The 20230-nt window shown below is 30.6% G+C and overlaps 1 protein-coding gene across 1 annotated transcript in view; it reads left to right on the forward strand.

The window, feature by feature from the left end:
• Positions 1-12562, forward strand: part of LOC100161838 (xenotropic and polytropic retrovirus receptor 1) — a 100514-nt gene extending 87952 nt beyond the window's left edge. Inside the window, exons 3-10 of the mRNA XM_001943964.5 lie at positions 2566-2828; positions 4285-4552; positions 5390-5760; positions 6351-6498; positions 6961-7167; positions 7732-7901; positions 9181-9314; positions 11584-12562. Of these exons, the coding sequence (XP_001943999.2) occupies positions 2566-2828; positions 4285-4552; positions 5390-5760; positions 6351-6498; positions 6961-7167; positions 7732-7901; positions 9181-9314; positions 11584-11872 (1850 nt within the window). The 3' untranslated portion in view covers positions 11873-12562. The remainder of the gene's footprint in view (positions 1-2565; positions 2829-4284; positions 4553-5389; positions 5761-6350; positions 6499-6960; positions 7168-7731; positions 7902-9180; positions 9315-11583) is intronic.
• Positions 12563-20230: the final 7668 nt, after the last annotated feature.

Here is a 20230-nt window from a genome sequence, read left to right on the forward strand (position 1 = left end):
CAATTAGATATAATATGTTTTCGGACATTTTTAATTTTACATAATATGTTACTTACAAATATTGATAATCCATCTGATTTATTTAGCTTGCAGAGTGAATGTATAGATTCATAACCGTTAATCATAAAATTAATATCTTCATTCAGCCAAGTCTCACTCAACACAATAACATCAAAACTATGATTAATAGAATTTAAAAATAATAACAGTCCATCAATATTAGCTTTCAGACTTCTAATATTCATACTAAAAATGGAAAGACTATTTACATAGAAATACTTATTTTCTAAGCTATCAATATTTACGGTTTGAACATTATTTATATCTTTGAATTCATGTAATAGGTTATTTAACTTGTTAATCATTATGAAATAAAGTTACATATAATATAATTACAATCACATCCATAACTCACTTATTTTCTTATCAGTATCTAAATCCATTAATTGACGAGAAGTAGTAATTTAAACTCCAATCTGACCATCACTTTTTCTCATAAAAACACCACTAGAATTTGCCCAAGTATATTTGAAACCATATTGAGTTCCAACCAGCTTAGCCAACCAGCGAAGTTTCTTATTGTTATAGGAAAGTTGATCATTTATGAAGACTCTTTGGTTAGAGAATTTTGTTGATAAGTCACAAGCAAGTAACGGTTTTTTTTATCAATTTTTGAACTTTTTTCATCATATTAATAATTTCGTCTTTTTTATTTTTATTTGCAAAACATATCACTGCATTACTACCCGATTTTTTTTGTAGTTTTAGTGCGATAGGAACTTACAACTTCATTTGGTTCAACTTTTATGGTTAAAACTTTGGATGTACTATTAACTTTTTCAATTAAAGATTCGTTTTCAGTTTTCGGAATGCCTGTAATTTCAATGTTGTTATCTACATTTTGTTGTTCTAGAGTGTTCGCATTCCTACTGAGTGATAATATTTCGCGTTCCAATATTGCACACTTTTTTTCAAGTTCGATATTTTTTTTTTCATGGGTTTTTAATTTAGACAAGATAGTCTTAAATTTTACATTAAATTCATCAACCTTAGAAGATATAAATGAAATTGATTTTTCGATTGAGTCAATTTTATTAATTGAATCCGACAAAGTATCTAATTTGAAGGAAATGTTATTTAAATTTATTTTAATATTTTTTATGTCGTCTTTATTTAAATCACTCTTATCATGGTTCCGGCGATCTGGAATTATCTTCAGTATACAATTATCACATTTCCAATCTTTACTTAGAATAGGCTTTTTTTAAGCCATCTTGAGATTTAGTTATGCATGTAGAATGAAAATTCATCTTACAAATACTGCAGTTTAATAATTTGGCCGGGGAAACCCCTTGATTACAGATTGCACAGGGCATTATTACTTTATCGGGAAAAATTAGTACTATAAAATATAACTATGAAGGCTAAATACGTTGTTATTATAGTAGTATGACCAATATAATGAATATAGAGATAAACATGAGATAACTGAGCACTTTTACACTACAACGAAAAACCACGATTTAAGATAGTATCTACTATCTTAAATCGTGCGAAAAACTCATGCTTACACGACGGTGATTAAGATTGAAGATAGGAGCATATTGTCTACAATAAGTGTCTTTATAGGCGCAAAAAAACGCATCGTTGTAAACAAATACGGCAATGCATTTATCGCTCCGCTCAGAATCTAAAACCATAGGTAGGTACTAGCACACTTTTTTGCCTTTAAAATGTCCTAAACTCGTCGGAACTGGATTTAATTACAATCATTATACACATCACGGTGATATGGTATAATGTATATTATTTTATATATTTACCTAAACGTATAGAAAAATCATACAAAACAAAACAAACATTTATTTACTCAATAAAACTTAAGTTTCATTTTTCACAATAATAATAATAATAATATATTTTCTGCGGTAATTGGAATAAAAATTCCTGGGAAAAAAAATCCTCAGACTACAATAGTACTCATAACCACATGAAAATGATTGAAAAATTGTGTAGATACCACATTATTGATATTTAATTACAAATATATACTTATATTTGTATATATAATTAAGTAGGTATTAAAGAAACATAATCAAATAATAGGTACAAATAATTATCAAACAATGTTTAATGAATGTAGCCATGCAGGTAAGTACCTCCTGGCTCCTATTCTTTTAAAAGAACCACTGACAAAATATGTTGTTTCAAATCAAGATATCAAAACAAAATTATTTTACTGTTAATGTTTGAAAATTATATAATATATTATATATATATTTTTTTAATTAAAGTATACCAGCTATTACCTATATTATAAGTATAATATATTTGTAATTAAATATTAATAATGTATAACGCTAATTATATCAAACTCAGTGGTGTATATAGAATTTAATTTCGGGAGGGGGGTTGAACCTCTAAACCCCCCTAAATACGCCACTGAACAAATTTATTTTAATTCCTCCCAACCCACCCGAAAGTTGATACTGAATACGGGCATGTATTGTACCTATACTACGTCTACTGTCTACTATACATAGTATTGTATTCGCTATGTTGTAGAAAAATTGGCGGAAGCGACCAGAAAATTTGCCAACCTCCAGAGTGACCTGAGAGAGGCTCAAGATGACAAAATCAAACCTAAAGACGCCAGTGGTAATCTGAAGCCGGTAAAACGGAAAATTCTCCGAAAAAACACCACAACGCGTAAGACCCAAGAACTGAAGTTGGCTTTCAGCGAATTCTATCTGAGTTTGATTCTACTGCAGAACTATCAAAATTTAAACTACACCGGCTTTCGGAAGATAATGAAAAAACACGACAAGGTACCGGCAAAGCTACGTATTAATTTTTATTGTGCACTATCATACCAATCGCCGTTATGACTGTATTATGCATTATACTACCTTGGTTACCAATTTATACCAATATCAATCAATTTCGATCGCCGCGAGCGTTTTGTCCTCGTTGTAAATATAATTCTGGTCGAAGCAGTTTCTACGTCTTACGACCAGCGTGGAGTGTGCACACGACGATAAATATTATATCATAATATACCGTTGAATTTTTTTTTTCGCTTCTTTAAAATAAATGTTTTCGTTTTTGAAAAAATCATTACTAAGAATGACTGTAAGTGTACAACACGTCTTATATACACTTATGAAACGTTCTTGCCTTATATATACACTGTAATTATTCAAACCAGCTATTTGTTCAATATTGTTGCCGTCAAATTGAACGGTGTTCGCGTAAATCGTGTAGGTACCTACCGACTAAATAACTATCTTCGGTTTGATACATATCATTACAGTGACCCGCTACGGTATTCGTTATGTTATTATTACATTATGTGAATAAACGGTGAATCGTGTAATATTATAAAAAATAAAAAACCTAAAATGTATAATGTTTGATAATATGTATAATATTATTATGTTACTTATTATAGGTACATGAAGGATTTCGGAGTATAATATAATATTTTTATTTTCCCTTCGACTTTTGGAAAAAAAAATATTTTTATTTCAATCTAATGTATTGGTTAGGTTAGTACCATAATACCATAGTACCTATATCTAATTGTAATCGTATAACAAAATATAACTGAGGCGTATTAAACCTGACGTTTTGGTTCGAGTAACTTTTTTTTCGAATGATACCTTGAACAATATTATATGACGTCGTTATAACTATTATAATATTATTATTATATGATACAAAGTCGACAAACCTTGTCATTCTTTAGTACATAGATTACTGGCTTAGGTAGCCCATTGTTGGCCTATTAAACTCGCATCGCAGCACATATCGACGCGAACTGCTCTTTGGTATCGTCACATTTTTTAAACTTCGGAACACGCCGTTATAATGGCTGCTATTCAGTTGTAACACGCGTTGCTTATATCGAAAAAAATACATAGGACGTATACATACTTAGATGGGTGAAAAGAAAATGTAATTTTCCTCACCATATAAAATAAAAAAAAGTGCTAAATAATAAACACGATTAGTTCAAGTATACATTTGTATCATTATTATTGTATACTGCGTGCTTGTATATTTTAAGTATTTTACCTAGATATGCGCAATAAACTAAATAGTACACTTATGTCTAAAGAAAAATAGTTCGAATTCCTATTACCTAATCGTACTACATAACAATTACTTATATGTACAACCAATTTGAAACCTATTATATTTTATTTCCTTACGTCATAACCATGAGACCATTTCAATCTCTTAACGTTTACCTGTATTATATGTGTGCGACGTTCGTTTAAGTTACTGGGCTCGGAGGGCGGCTCCGGTGGTCGGTGGAGATCGGAAGTTGTGGAAAACGCCCATTTCTACTGCAACAAAGACATCGACCGGCTGATAAGCGAGACCGAGGCCACCGTCACGCAGGGTCTGGAAGGAGGAGACCGCCAGAGGGCCATGAAGAGACTGCGAGTACCGCCACTCGGCGAACAGCAATCGCCTTGGATCACGTTCAAGGTCGGCCTGTTTTCCGGCGCTTTTGTCGTTATGCTGCTGGCGGTCATCATCACTGGTGAGTAAATTTAAAAAAAACTGTTGCACCTGCACGCACGTTTATATAAATAAAACACCGTGAAAATGAATAACATCACATGTAGGTACCGCACATATATATGTATATAAATATCCTGGCGTTGCTCGTGAAAAATCAATAATAATAGCAAGGGATTAATCTTATATTAAGCCCCATCAAATGTAAGCTACACATATTTTTAACTGACGCTCGGGTAGTTTTGACCTAATTTAAAATACCGGTCTAAATGATAGATTTAATATTATATTAATTATTTTATATTCTGTAATCAATGTGGAGTCCTTATTAAAACAAACAAATATTCGTTTTTCGTGAGCCAACAAATCCCTGCTTGAGGCTTTCTTTAAACAACTGGCTTCGAGGTGCACTAGCTTGGTCGGGTATAGGATTACCTATGTACCAAATTTCGGGACCATGGTTGCACGAGTGACTTGGCGTTGGCTGTGGATCACACACACACAAGCATGCAAGCATTGACTTTTATTAATATAGGTTCTTTATATACATTCTTATTTATTCGTGTTAAACTATGAGTGATGAAATCATCTCAATAGGAAATCTACAGATAAGACTAAATAAGCTTGTTGACAGTATCTAATATTATTCATTAATATAATACGCGACCATTTTCATACCTATAAATAAATTGTACACATACGTAACCCAAATTCATCGGATAGAGCAAATTCATTCCCTGCACGTATTGTACCAGGTCGAGTGTAAAGGTCCAGCATAGGTTGCAGTGTCTTCCGATCGGGAAAGCCGGAAAACCATATTTACAGTCTCCTTATTATATTTTTTCCGTCATTCGTATAGGCATCGCTCACAGCAACGAGAACACGGACTGGCGGGTTATGGTCAGACTGTACCGGGGCCCGCTGCTGTTGGTCATATTCCTATTCCTGATGGGCATCAACGTCTACTGTTGGCGTTCGTCAGGTGTCAACCACGTGCTCATCTTCGAGTTGGACCCCAGGAACCATCTGACCGAGCAGCACATCATGGAGTTGGCCACCGTCTTCGGTCTGGTGTGGGCCGGCTCGGCGCTGATATTCCTGTACAGCGAGGCGCTGCACATACCGCCGTACATAAACCCGCTGATCCTGGCCGTGCTCATGATTGCGTTCCTGTTTAATCCCACCAAGACGCTACGGCACGACGCCCGGTTCTGGGTGCTGCGCGTGGCGGTAAGCGACTTTGTAACTCTTGGTAATCATACTATGCGCAATTTTCTAAATGTCGATCCCTAGGAAATGTAATAATAATATCATCACATCATACTTACATTTTTTCTAGCCATTATCGAGGATTTTTTTTCATTGATTAACCTGCGGCAACATTAGGCCATTGGGTGGTTTTTATAACTGTGGGGTACTGTAGGTTGGGTTAACACGTGTGTTTAGTTTCAGCAGAGTTTTGAATTAGGCACCCGTAGGTTTCTGCCGTGCCCGGGCAGGGGATGGCGGCCTCTCATTCTAGACAGTAAGTTGCCTGCCCAGAGAGAGGGCTGCCCGTGGTCGAGATTCGAACCGGCGACGGTCCGGATAGGAACTGACGCCATAGTTCACTCGGCCACTCCGTCCCCCTTATCGAGGATTTTAGTTAAAAATACGATTGTAATCCACTTGCACTCATTGAGTTGGTACCTACTCGCACTTCTTACAAACAATCGAAACACGTCCCCAAATACCACATTGGACCCCTTAAATCGCTACTAGACGCCTCGGCCAACGGTGCATAGATTTTGAAAACAACTTCGTGTTTAATTATGTCGCAGGTACGCATACTGTTCGCTCCTTTCTTCTATGTGGGGTTTGCGGACTTTTGGCTGGCCGACCAACTCACTAGCCTGGTGCCCGCGCTGCTGGACTTTCAGTACCTCGTGTGCTTCTATTTGACCAACGACAAGTGGATGTCCAATAAAAGTAACACGCTCGGGACTTTATTCATGAATATTACATATAATTTAATATATAAGTCGTTTTTTATAAACTGAAAACATAATAATATATATTATAATAATAATGTTATAACTTATGATATGTACTATGCAGTATGCAGACTGCAAAGCGTGGTTTCTGCGGGTAAACATGTCCAAGTAAGTGAACACTGATTATTTACGTCGGAAGAGCTTGTAATATTTAATAATATGTTTATTGTTTAGTATGAGAATGATACGAATAATTACACACTTTTTCATTGGAATTTCGTCCATTTCGTTTATTTTAATAAATTATAAATACCTTTATGGATAGACCTTTATAGATCTTATATGTTTGGACATATTTACCCGAATCCGTGGAGTACCTATGTACATCATATCTAACATGGCAAGCAATAATTTCAAACCTAACACACATTTACCTCGTTTCTTATATCATGTACAGCAATCGATATAGACGGCAGCAAGTGCGTGGAACGCGTGTGGCTATTGCGGCCATTCGTCGCCTGTCTGCCCGCTTGGTTCCGGTTCATGCAGTGCCTGAGAAGGTACCGGGACTCACGAGAAGCGTTTCCTCACTTGGCCAACGCCGCCAAGTACGCAACTACCTTCTTCGTGATAACGTTCTCATTTCTAAACCTTCAGTACGCAAGTAAGACGAACTACGCACTCGCACACGTCGACGACCGACAGTAATCATAATAATACACCTGTTGTGACAATGTATATACATTGTACTTTTTTTTTGATACGACCGAAATTAAAAATACAATTTTTTAATTTTAAATTTCAATCGTAATATTTTGATGAGCCAGAAAGTAAACTTTTTTAACTAAAAGTCAACAGTGGTTTCACTGACTAAATATACGGGTGAAAACAATTTATGACAATGTAGGTATAATATAATATGTAAACATAATTTCCCCCAAAAAATGTCGAAACAGTTTATTACTTTTAAAAAAAATAACTGATGTTTACTGTAAGTTATAATAATATCATATGTTCGGGGACGAGATTCAAAAATGTCAGCAACTTTTCTTAAAAAAAACTAAACTTAAATTCACCTAGTTTGTTAAATGCCAAAGCTATTATACCTATATAACGTATCGTGTCACTCCAGGCTGTGTTATAATATACATAAATACATAATATATAATTGATTAAAGTTTAAACGCGTTATCAACCGTCGTTGATTTTATTTTCATTAATCATATAGAGAATAACCCTGAAGAAGATCCTAGCGTGTACTTCTACCTGTGGATATCAGCATCCATATTCAGTTCGCTGTATTCTTATATATGGGATTTAAAAATGGACTGGGGACTTTTTGACCGGAACGCCGGTGAGAACAGATTCCTTCGTGAAGAAATCGTGTATTCGTCGACGGTAAGTTATACTAAATTCAAAACTGGTATTATTATGATTCACATTGCTCGCAGTCGACGGATTTAAGGTTTTATTTGCGAAAACACGAGTTTGAGGCGGTCTTGATTTTTGATAATGTTTTTTTTTATTTTACCAAACCAAACAGAATGGTTTTGTTTATTATAGCCGTACGTAAACTAGGTATTTGTGAATCATATAGTACAGGCAGGTCGGTATTATAAAGAAATTTGTGAAATTTCGTTGTTTGTGGTAACACGTTTGCTTGCACGATATTAAGTTTTCACGGACATACATTTTTTGAGAGGGGCGCGTATAGATGTTTACACATAAAATAATAACAAAAATATATTATATCGTTGTAAGACCATTGAGTGTTGGACCAATACACGTTTAACTGAACAGTTAAACAAAACCCTGGTCCTTAGGATCTAGAATAAATACTATAGGCGTTAGGCATTGTCCATTTTGCATTTTTCGAAATATATATTTTTCGTCGTTGCACCGTCATTCGTGTTTAATTGCACCGAAGGCGTTTCACAAAATACGTCATATATTTATGTGTTAAAAACGGTCTGTTTGTTTTACTTAATGCGTGTTAGGTACTCATATTGTTAGTACTTACACATAAAGTGTAATGTACCTGCAATGATCGTATTAATGAGTACACATTTGCCTTTTGGTTGTACAAGATAGAACGTTATTAACCGATAATTATCATAATTCACAATAAATTACGGTTTTACGTAATTGTTGAAAATTTCCAATTTAAATTAATAAATACAACACGCTACACAATTCGAATTTCCAACACAACTAAGTCTTAATACCTATAATCTATAATATCATTATACATCTGTTAAACGTATTATAGACTAGTGACTTAGTGGCGTTTCATGGAATTCTTGATGTAGAGGATCAGAAGGATAATATAAGGAATTTATTATAAAATAATAAGTTTTTTTCTAGTGGCTTATAGTGTTATAATAATGCGATTTCATTTTGATAACGATTTTGATTGAACGACTGTGGGAAATTTATCGCCTAAATACTCTTTCTAGTTTTATTATTTTACTGCCCTCGAATTGTCACTTATGCATTCATGTTTTTGTTTGTAATGGAACAATTGGAATAATTTTTGGATACAAATTGGATAGTAAATGCAATTATTATCATGCCAAAATTTCGGCCCGTATGGTGTTAAACTATTAAGTCTTAAGGCTAAAGAAATATATTTTAAATTTTACAACGGCTTATAATATGAATTATATTTTATTTTCAGGCATTTTACTACATCGCGATCGTCGAAGATTTTGTCTTACGTTTCGGTTGGGCGCTGTCGATGTCTCTAACCGAAATGGGCTATGTTCATGGTGACTTAATGGTATCCATTCTGTCACCTCTGGAAGTAATGAGGTTAGTTTACCATGTTGTGTCATTATATAAGTCATAGCATCATAAATGTCGGTTACAGTTGAATATTGGTTTAATTATAATTAGCTGATGTATTCTGAAATAGTTTAAAGACGATTATAATTTAGTTTAACGGTAAAACCGATTTTGTGTATACATTCGCATATCTCAAGTTCCGTAGTAATCTATTAACTTAAAATGCGATTAATTGTTGAAGTGCCTACTGCATGATTTATTTAATTACCTATAACTCATCTACTTATATGACGTATAGCCTGTAGGGTATTAGGAGTATTTGATGACAGTTAAAAGAATTTCGAAATTATTAAAATCCAATCAATTTGCTTATTCATTACGCTGAAGTCTAATGTAGCGCACAAAGTTAACTGTTGGGATATCATTCATATTATTTTAAATCAATAATAGAATCAATCAATGGATATATACTAAAATGTATTTATTAAATTCCCAAGGTAAAATGTATTGTACTCGTACACTTTTTCATTAAATTCTGTTTAAAACACTTAATATTAATAATTAATAAAATTATACAATATATCATACAAGTGTTTCGGCCTTGGATACTCGCATTGTGTATTTTTGCTCATAATAAATAATTGCCTTTTAAAGTCCAAAATCAAAAGATAAGTATTAAGTTTCACTTTATGTTCCGAAATAATTGATATTTTTTATTATATTATCATTATAACTATATTTACTATCTTGCATTGAAAAAAAAATATAAGAGTAGGCACTTACTACTGAGATTACAAGGTAAAAAAAAAAAAATAGTTAATTAATAAATAAATATAATTGAATGCTAGAATAAATAGGTAGAATTCATTTTTAGGATCTCAAATCATAGTCAGATATATCACATGTTAATATTATAAACCTTATGTATTCATTAACTGCAGTATAATTGTTACCTATTTGTAATATTATATTATTAGTTAAATATTTGAATGTTTATACTCTTCGCCTATAGTACGGTCGAAAAGAAGAAAACCATTAACATAGGCAATTATTTTCGCTGGTAAAAAATGTAATCGGTTAATAAATTATAATTTAATTTAATCCGTGGAATTAATCGAGTGCACACAAATTTTCAATATTGTTTCGATATTCTATAATAGATTTTAATATCGTTAGTGTAAGTCTTTGGATTGTATATTACATAATAAATAGGATCAGAAGACAAAAAGTTTACTTGTTTTGTTTCAAATATTTTATATTAACAAAATAATAATTATTATTAAAGTAGTTTATTAATTTATTATTGCTTAACACACAATTAATACATCAGTGCGTATGTATTTATTTAGTGTGAGCAGATAAACATTTAAAATGTTTAAAATAATATAATCATTATCTTATAGAACATATTTTGATTGCTTAAATTAAATTAATTCATGTATTTTTTATTTATCGATGCGTAAAATCTTTTTTTAAATAACTAGGTAATAGTATACAATTTTTTTTCTTTTGTTTTCAAATAGGTAGGTACACTGCTAGCTAGTATTCTACCCACCTACACGTTAAGAAATAAAATTAGTCACTTATTTCAAATATATTTTTTTTACATTTTTAAGTGTCTCTAGAGCAATGAAAAATAAAAATCATGACGAATCTGTAAAAATTAAATTACTATTAATATTTGTCCTACTCATTATTTTTAAGAATTTGTATGGTCATCGTGGTTATAATAAATTAAATTTTTTGTTTTTTTACATTTTTCTTCGAAACTAAGATTTATTATAGTATACGAAAACTTTTGGAGTTATTTTATATTTAGCAATATGCCTATATTTACTCATCTATTAATTGTATTTCATTATTTCCTTAAAAACGTTGTGGTCATGAAGCGGACGTCGTGATCATAATTATTGTGTAGGTATAGTACATAATGAGAAGAATTTTCGAAAACAAATTCACGTCGTAGTTGTAGAATCGACGTTTAAAAAGACATTGATTGGACGCGTGTGGCTGCACAAATTACCAATATCGATAAAAAAAAATTTAAACCACAATAATGATATAAAATTGGTATTTACTGTACAAGCATTCAGTACCTACCAATTTGACGGCTTATAAAAAACACGAATAATTAATAATATATACGTATTGAAAAATCCTGTCTTTTCTATAAAAAAAACTGTCATCATCATTTATCGCGTCCGTATCAATTATAAATTTTCGCGTTGTTTCATATAATATTTGTATATTTCATAATATAATTTGCTTATAATATTATGTTATATGCGCACCGCAGAAGATTCGTTTGGAATTTCTTCCGGCTGGAGAACGAACACCTGAACAACTGCGGCCGGTTCCGGGCCGTCAGGGACATCTCTGTGGCGCCCATAGACAGCTCGGACCAGACACACATCCTGCGGCTGATGGACGAACCGCTAACACCGCATGATCTGAACAGGAACCGGAGGAACAAGATGACCGGCGGCGGTGGCATCGGCAAGAAGATACCGAACCTCACGTTCCAGCCCAGCCGGTCGGTAGACGAACAGGCGTCGCTGATATTGGCCAGCCTGGGCACACGCTGATCTGCTGCACGAACCGCTGACGCGGTTTAGGGCCACCCCCCCTGAAAACAATTTAGAAACAAAATATATGTCGTGTACAAATGTACCTATAATACTATCAACTATGATATTGTATTGCCGCCGACCCCGATGATCTACGAGGTGGCCAGACTTCTCGGGGCGCCGGCACCCCCTTGTAATAATATAATAGGTCGTTTATTAAAAAGGTCATTTGGTCCCCTCCCCTACTCTAGCTGGGTGACGTACAAAGTGTCAATTTTTTGGTTTTTTTCCTACGCACCATAATTATTTGAACTCCATTAATTCTTTGCACTATTCATAATTTTATTGTACTTTAAGCCACGGATATTCTGTGATAATAAGATTCATCTCAGTATATTACTCTCCCTTTTTATAAGAAGGGTTTTTTATTTTAACTCCCCCTCTCCTATTTTAAGACGCCAATAATTTGACACATATCAAAAAAAAAATTGTCTAACCGTCGTCTTATTATGAAATATAAATTGTTATCTTGTAATTTGTTTTAAAATTACGATAACTTTATTTTAAAAGTCGCGTCTGTATCATGTACCATTACGTTACAAAGGATGAAACTGTTGAATAGTTAAATGTATAATAACATTGGGTTGATTTTTTTTTTATAAAAAAAACTATATTGAACATAAATAACTTAAAAGAGACAAGAAATTATAAATACATAGGTATAACAAGAGAACAATCATTTTTATCTTAAATAATGATATTATATACTGATTTCCCTAAATACAATTCATAATTGTGTTATTTCTATATAATATATTCTTAATTAGAAAATTTAAATTTTTTTCCCTTTTTAATTTCGTGGTTTCATTAAAAAAAAACATTTTGAGTCTAGAAATATTTATTTAAAATATTTTCATGAAATGTATTTGATTTATATTTATCATAAAAATAGTGAGAAGTTATTAAAAAAACAATGAAAAGTATACATTTAAATTATTACTAACTAAATATAGGTATTTATATTGTGGTATACAAACGATAAAGTTTTCTTAAAAATTGAAAATGCGTTTGGTAAATTTATATAAAAAAAATTATATAAAATCAAAATTGTTGAAACATGTCCTTCCAATAGGTTTAATGTATAATAGATATTATATAATATGTTTAGGTATTAAATAATAAAAAGTGTTGGTATTTAATAACAGATTAACTCAAAATCTTTATAATTCTGTTATTGTATGATTTGATCGTGCTTATAAAATTGTTAGAAATAATTTTAAATTATTTATTTAACAGTATAAATATCCATTAATAAAAGTGTTTCGACTATAAATTAATACCATGTGCAAAGCATTGAGCATAATATAATATTTGTGATGCTATTGTAATACATGCACTAAAAATTAGTTTCAGTCATTCATTTTGCATTGTACTCATAAAACCATATTGAAACTTTACTATATAAATCATTTATCGGTTTTATCAGTTTTTGATCAATTTTCTGTTAGGTTTTCGTTGTCATTGTTATTTATTAACAAAAACTTATTAACATTTTATGATTCATAGATCTTCTTTTTATAACAAAAATATCGAGTAGCTATAGTGTTATTCATTTTTAAAAACATACAATTAAATTAAATTAAAATATTACTGGTAATAAATACTTAGGTTCTTCAAGACTCTAGTTAATGATAATTAACATGAGACTTATGATTATGTAATTATTTTTCTATTTTATTGAGTAACAAAGTAAGAATGTCAATTTTTCTATTTTATTTTAGTGGCTATTATATAGATATTATGAGTTTTTTAAATTTAAAAAAAAAAAAAACAACGTATATTTATTGGGTAATTCACCAAGCATACCCTTTGTGATGTCAAACGGGATGATTTTGTTTCTTCGATAATGTAGTTATTAAAAAACAAATTTTTGAAATTCTTGGAATCATTAAATATACTTAAAGACTAAATTTTCAAATACTTAAAATTGTATGTACTACTTAAGCAGTGTCCTATAGAGATGCCAACTTCTGAAGTTGAATGAGAACTCCTATTTTATACGGTTAATTATTTGACGGATAATTTTTCTGAAAATGTCGACGTATCAAAAATCAAAATCGAAATTTGAACGAGCATTTTTTTTAGTAATTTAATTTTGTGTTTTATGGATAATAGATCACTAATGGGTTTTAAAGGTATGGGGGCTAAGAGGATTTGAACATTTTTGTTATTAATATTTATCTATCATAACATTTATAATTATTAATTTGTGATAGATCCAATATTCTAATAGATCCAATATTACAACTTTTTATATTTTAGTAAAATCTCTGTTAAGGAATTGTATCCAATTAGTACCTATACACATTTTAATAATTGAAAAACTATTATAATATACTATAATCAATATTTTTTTTTTAAAATACCCACTTAATAATTTATGGTTAGGGGGGTGGGGGTCTCATTTGAAATATTTTATGTCAATCGATAAACAAAAATTAAAATAAATAAATAATAGTGCAAAAATGTTGTTATCAGCCAGTGTTTGAACCACTGACGTTAATTTACCCGTTGATTGAAATCGATTAATTTCCCATAGAGTGGATTAAATCTCCATTTTTTTTTAACGTACAAACGAGAAATGTGAAATAGAGATGTGGGATTCTAATCTAACTTACCGATGGTATTCCTACTACCAACTGCTTCAGAGGGTTTAGCTACGGAGAGCTTATTTAGTTAAAACATCTCTTTGTATTGACGACGCCAGTACAAGACATACAAGTAGTTAAGGCCTAACCGTTAAGCTATTTTCGTTTGTCCGTTATCGTAGTAACTAATTAAAGAAACGATTTACTAAAATAGATCTTAATATATCTTATTATGTATTATAGTAATCAAATAATATGTTAAATAAATAATATATATAATAATGTATTGGTACATTTGAGATCGGGAAGTAAAACAATTTTTGGAAAATAATAAGATCATTAATACGTCTATGGCAGGTGGCAGAGGGATTTCAACTCCTTAACTCATACTTCGCATGAGACCATAATAAGGAATCTATGGTTCAAATTTCAAGTTTCTTGCACCACAGGCTAGTGCATCAAGAAATGTTTTTTGTTACACATTTTTGTTTTTGACCCCCAGACATAATACATAATATAATATAAAGCAGAAGTTTGATTTGCCACAGGACACTTCTCAAATAGTACAAATAATCTCAAATTATTTTAAATTAGGTCTTTAAGTACATTATTTAAAAATTCCAAAAAGAAGATTTTGAGTAAATTCATTATATTAATTGAAAAAATGGGGATGAACATACGTGTTGAATCACTCTGTATATTTGTATACTCGGACACATATTATAATGTTTACCTTGAAAAAATCCTTATAAAATGTTTAAATTTAATAGTTTAGGTATCATTGAAATACGATTTATTATTTAGTTATTACTATTTACTATTATAGTATTATTATCTATTATTACTATATATTATAACTATTACAAGGTATTGTTAAGTAATAAAACATTTTAAAATTCTGTAAGCCAAATTTTACGGTTATTATTTTTGTCATTGGATATAGCAATTTTATGTTATTTTGTTTATTGTTTTTATTATTTATATAACAATATTTATTGGCATATGGAAATACGTTAAGTATTATTTAAAACAATATAATGTATTATAACTTATTATATTCTATACTTATTACTAATCGTTTTTTGTTCAATTGTATTTCAGTTGTACAGTTTTCATTCAGTAAACCTATACCCTGTTCCAAAAGAAAGACACCAGATTTACGTAGCAAAACCGGTTTCATCTGTGGCCGCCTGGTGTCTTCTCTTTTGGAACAGGGTATATGTGTTTAGTGTTGACTGAGATCAAAAAGAATGGCAGAAACGTATATTGAACATAAATAATATATGGGTAAAGCATTATAATTTATAGCAGTAGAAAATCAAATCAAATATCGTATTATTACATTTACAACATAATATTATATCAACGTGATCACGTAATTGCCGGTCATCTTTATAATTATTAGTTAATTTGATTGCATGACATTTGTGTCATCAATTAATACATTATTATATGCGTGTGTTCCGTGTGATATTTAAAAAAAAAAACCGTAATTTTATTTTTAATATTGTGATTGGGAACTAGGAGAGGTGTAAATTGTATTATATACTAAAATGAGGATTGAGGAGTTAAAAAAAAACAAATAGATATGGTGAATTCGTCGATATATCGATGTATTATGTAAAAATTTACTAAATTAATAACAACTCTCAAACGAAATGAATACAAAAACGAATTTCTACCACAATTGTATTTATATTAATATGTTAAACATATCTATTTGTTTACATAACCATCATATCGTTTTATCGTTACCCATTAAATAATAAATCAACACACTCGCACAGTTTCAATATAATAAGTCGAAAAATCAGTTTATGTATTACGATTAAAAGTTCTGTAAAAGTCATCGGAATGTTTTTAAAACGTTAAACTCTTGCGTAGACAAATTTTTCAAATACCTAAAAACATCGAGTTTGAAGTAAGCATGTAATCCTATATTGACATAGCTATTTTATTCTCTAAAGATTAATCCATTATCCAATAAATCAAAATGTATATAAAGGTATATTGTACAATTACAGAAAATTATCACTTGTAGTGCTTATTATAATATACCTTTATATTGTATAAATAACTGATAACTGTTTACTTTCAACACTTTTTTCGTCCTTTTCTTTGGACTTCGCTATTCTGTATAATATAATATTATAATATGGGAATTATTTTATATTTATGATTAACTGCCTATACAATGTTATTATTATTATTATAGAATTAGGTACATACGTTTTTTAATATTATACGTTTCTGTTACGTCTGCACATATAGTCTAGAAAAGTGTCAGAGTCGTAAATACGTGTTGAGTGATTCTATTAAAATAATGCATTCTCACGTTTCCCCCTGCGATAATTATTATGATTGTAATTTTTTTTAAGTAACATTCGTTCATGAACGTCGTCATGTTTTCGAAAAAATTCACACTCATCACAGTGATTATTTTTCCCACATCCTCGTCGCCTGATTCCGTCGAAAATCGTTACGATTAATGTTCGGCGCATGAAATATATTTTTTTTTAACGTCCTTACAATATTATGAGACTTGTCATACGCAGTGTGTACCTACTGTGATATAATACGACGACAGCTGATAAAAAATCTTTAAAAAATAAAACTAAATTACCACCCATATAGTAATATATAATTATATATATATATACATATCGCATACCTATAGGGTATGGTTAAATAGTCGTGAGCCTCGTTGATTCAAAGTCGCGTTCTACCCGCTACGATAATGGCCATATAATTCGATCAGATAATAACCGATATTTCACAAGTCATTAAATCGTTAACGACGTTAACGCACGGGCATGTAAAAGGAAATCTAATCATTTTCATTGAGCAGTGAAAGGTAGCACGCGCGTACCCGTTTGTTTGTTTGTTTGTTTGTATGATATAACATAACAGTCTCAGGTATTAGTTATTATATTGTAGATACCGTCCAATTAGCCGACCGCCCCGGAACTACACTCAACTGCAGAATTGTTCACAGATGTTTTCCTAAAACATCAACATTATACTATCATTAGTATAGGAGTTGACGTTGTACGAATGTCAACGAATAGATTTGTATATTATATTGGGTTAGTGTTTGTAGATTTTCGTGTAAAAATATCCATGAGAAATGATGATGACGACGACGACGTTGATGATGATGATGATGATATCAATAATTCTCCAAACAGTCTAAATACCAATATAGGTATATATTGTATATTTAAATTCGTATGCACTGGATTAGTACCTTTTGAGTGGGTACCGTTCTTTCGATTCGGTGGAAACCGAATGATATAATAACTAGAGCAAACAAGGTTTCAAATAAATTATATTATTGACTTAAACTTTAAAATATAGCAATTGCGAATGTTTGAATATTATTGAGTAGTTTCACAAGTACATTTTTCCAAGTTGATTTTACGAACGAATTATAAATATAATATTAGGTATAATAATATAGATTTGATAATATTTTAGATTTAAGTACCTATTATAGTGCCACCATATTATAATCAATTGTCAAGTGTTATATTAGGTAAATATTTTGTTATGTTAGATTTACTTACGGTATTAATAATGATTTTGAGAAATTTACAAAAATATGACTCATCGTAACATGTCAATGCCATCGAAACTGGGCGAATTGATAGGTTACATCATTTATCATCAGAATATAGAATTAAAATGAATTCAACATAGAATTTAGAAAATATATAGTATAGTATAATTTATTCCAGGTTGGTTAGTTAGTAAGCGATTTGTAAAAATATAAATCTTACTTAATTGAATCGTGACCTGATAGCAGATAGATGATAGTATTATATACAATGACGCCGTCAATGGGATTGGGAGGAGGCTATGATATTTTTATCCACAGTGAGTGACGAGTGTTGTGTTATAAGTATGTATAAATGACTATAAGTTTTACATGATATTAAATTAAAATACAATACCTATGTGATTTGTGTTTAATAATTCATACTAGTTTTTTTCAGTTTCCTACATTTGGGTATTTAATTATATTAAATTTAAATCAATAAAATCAATTTTAACAAAGTATTTCAGTTATAATTTTTGTATTTAAATTTATAAGAATTACTAAATAAAAAAAACTGCCTATTAGATTTACTTTTATTTGAAAAATGTTTGTATACCTAAAAAGAAAATTATTTTTTTATGATTTGATATAGTTTTTCTACACTATATTATACGGTACACTGGTACATGATATATTCATTTAAATTTATCCAATACATACGTTAACTAAGTACCTAGGTATCTACGCAGATATTGTAAAATCATTTTGATGATGATTGTTTGTTTGTATAATCAATTATTTCAATGATATTTTTGTATAGGTAGAAATTAAAAAGTTAAACAATTTCATCAAATATTTTATTATTATTGAATGTCTCTCTTGAATTAAAATCAGCTGTGAATATTTAGACTTTACATTATTCAATAAATTATTAAGATAAAATTAATTAGATTCCCGTGTGTTCAACGTAAGGAATAATTTACAACCCAATCGGGTTTTTTCTGTGTCCCATAATCTCTCCACTCATATAATATACTCGCATCGGACATCATCTTTTTTTATGTAAGATGTCCTTGGTTGTTTTCCGTCTCTTTGGCCATTTATCTTCGCCCTTCTATAATAATTATAATCTGTAGAAGCTCCTAATCGTGTCTCAGAACATGTTGATGGAATCATATTCCATCTCATATCATTGATTGTGCTAAGGATTTTCATGGCTTCATTTCTTTACATAGTAAACTGTCATTTGTTTTTCGTTCTATCCAGTTCACTCGCACAATTCTTCCCGACACTACAACATGAAACATTCAAGCAGCTTTTGTTCCGCTTTCTTCAGCACTCAAGTTTCGAATATAGTGCCACATTCCACACATAGGTACCTGTTAACTAGCCATTTTTGTTAAGTCAATTTTGTCTATGATAAGTGTTTCTTTAATTTCGTTGATAGATTGTTCCGCATATAACTATTAAATAATATAGGTGACAGAGGGTAACTTTGTCTTACACCTGTAACGTTTCATTTTCTACTGGTCGCTCTCCTGCCGCCGTCCCTGCGTGAGTTCTGTTTGAAGTATATATTGTACTTATGTATTGTGTATACTGTATATACATACATTTGTCTAATATATAATTTTATTTTGCATAATTTTTGCATTTTTTAGTATTTTTATACACATAGTACCTACACAGTCGTACAACTAATGTGTTCTTTTTTTTTAACTCGGCAAATCGTGAAAATCTTAAAATTAATTATTTTTAAATTTGAGGACAATTTCAAAAAATGTATGAACTATTGTACACAAAAAAAAAATTGATTTTGAAGAGGATCGAGTTGTATTGAATTATTTTAAAACAATACTAAGGAGCTAACGAGTACTAATAGATTTGAGGTAATCACATTTTGTAAGCATGATTTTTAAAAACACAGAATTTTCATAGTATGATTGAAATTTCATAAATATTAAAATTTACTATTTGCTTATGCCATATTTTGGTATTTTGGCATAACCACATCTGCATGCATATTTAAAAAAATAGGTTAATACGACATATTATAATTCTTTGTCCTAATAAAAAGTAATATAATAGTACCATTTATACATTTATTGTTTACTTTCACACCACATAAAATGACGATGATACTTAATTTTTAAATTACCAGCTACAAATTAACAATAAATAAATCTACAA

This window comes from Acyrthosiphon pisum, chromosome A1, assembly GCF_005508785.2.
Source record: "Acyrthosiphon pisum isolate AL4f chromosome A1, pea_aphid_22Mar2018_4r6ur, whole genome shotgun sequence".
In the NCBI taxonomy this organism is placed as follows: Eukaryota; Metazoa; Arthropoda; class Insecta; order Hemiptera; family Aphididae; genus Acyrthosiphon; species Acyrthosiphon pisum.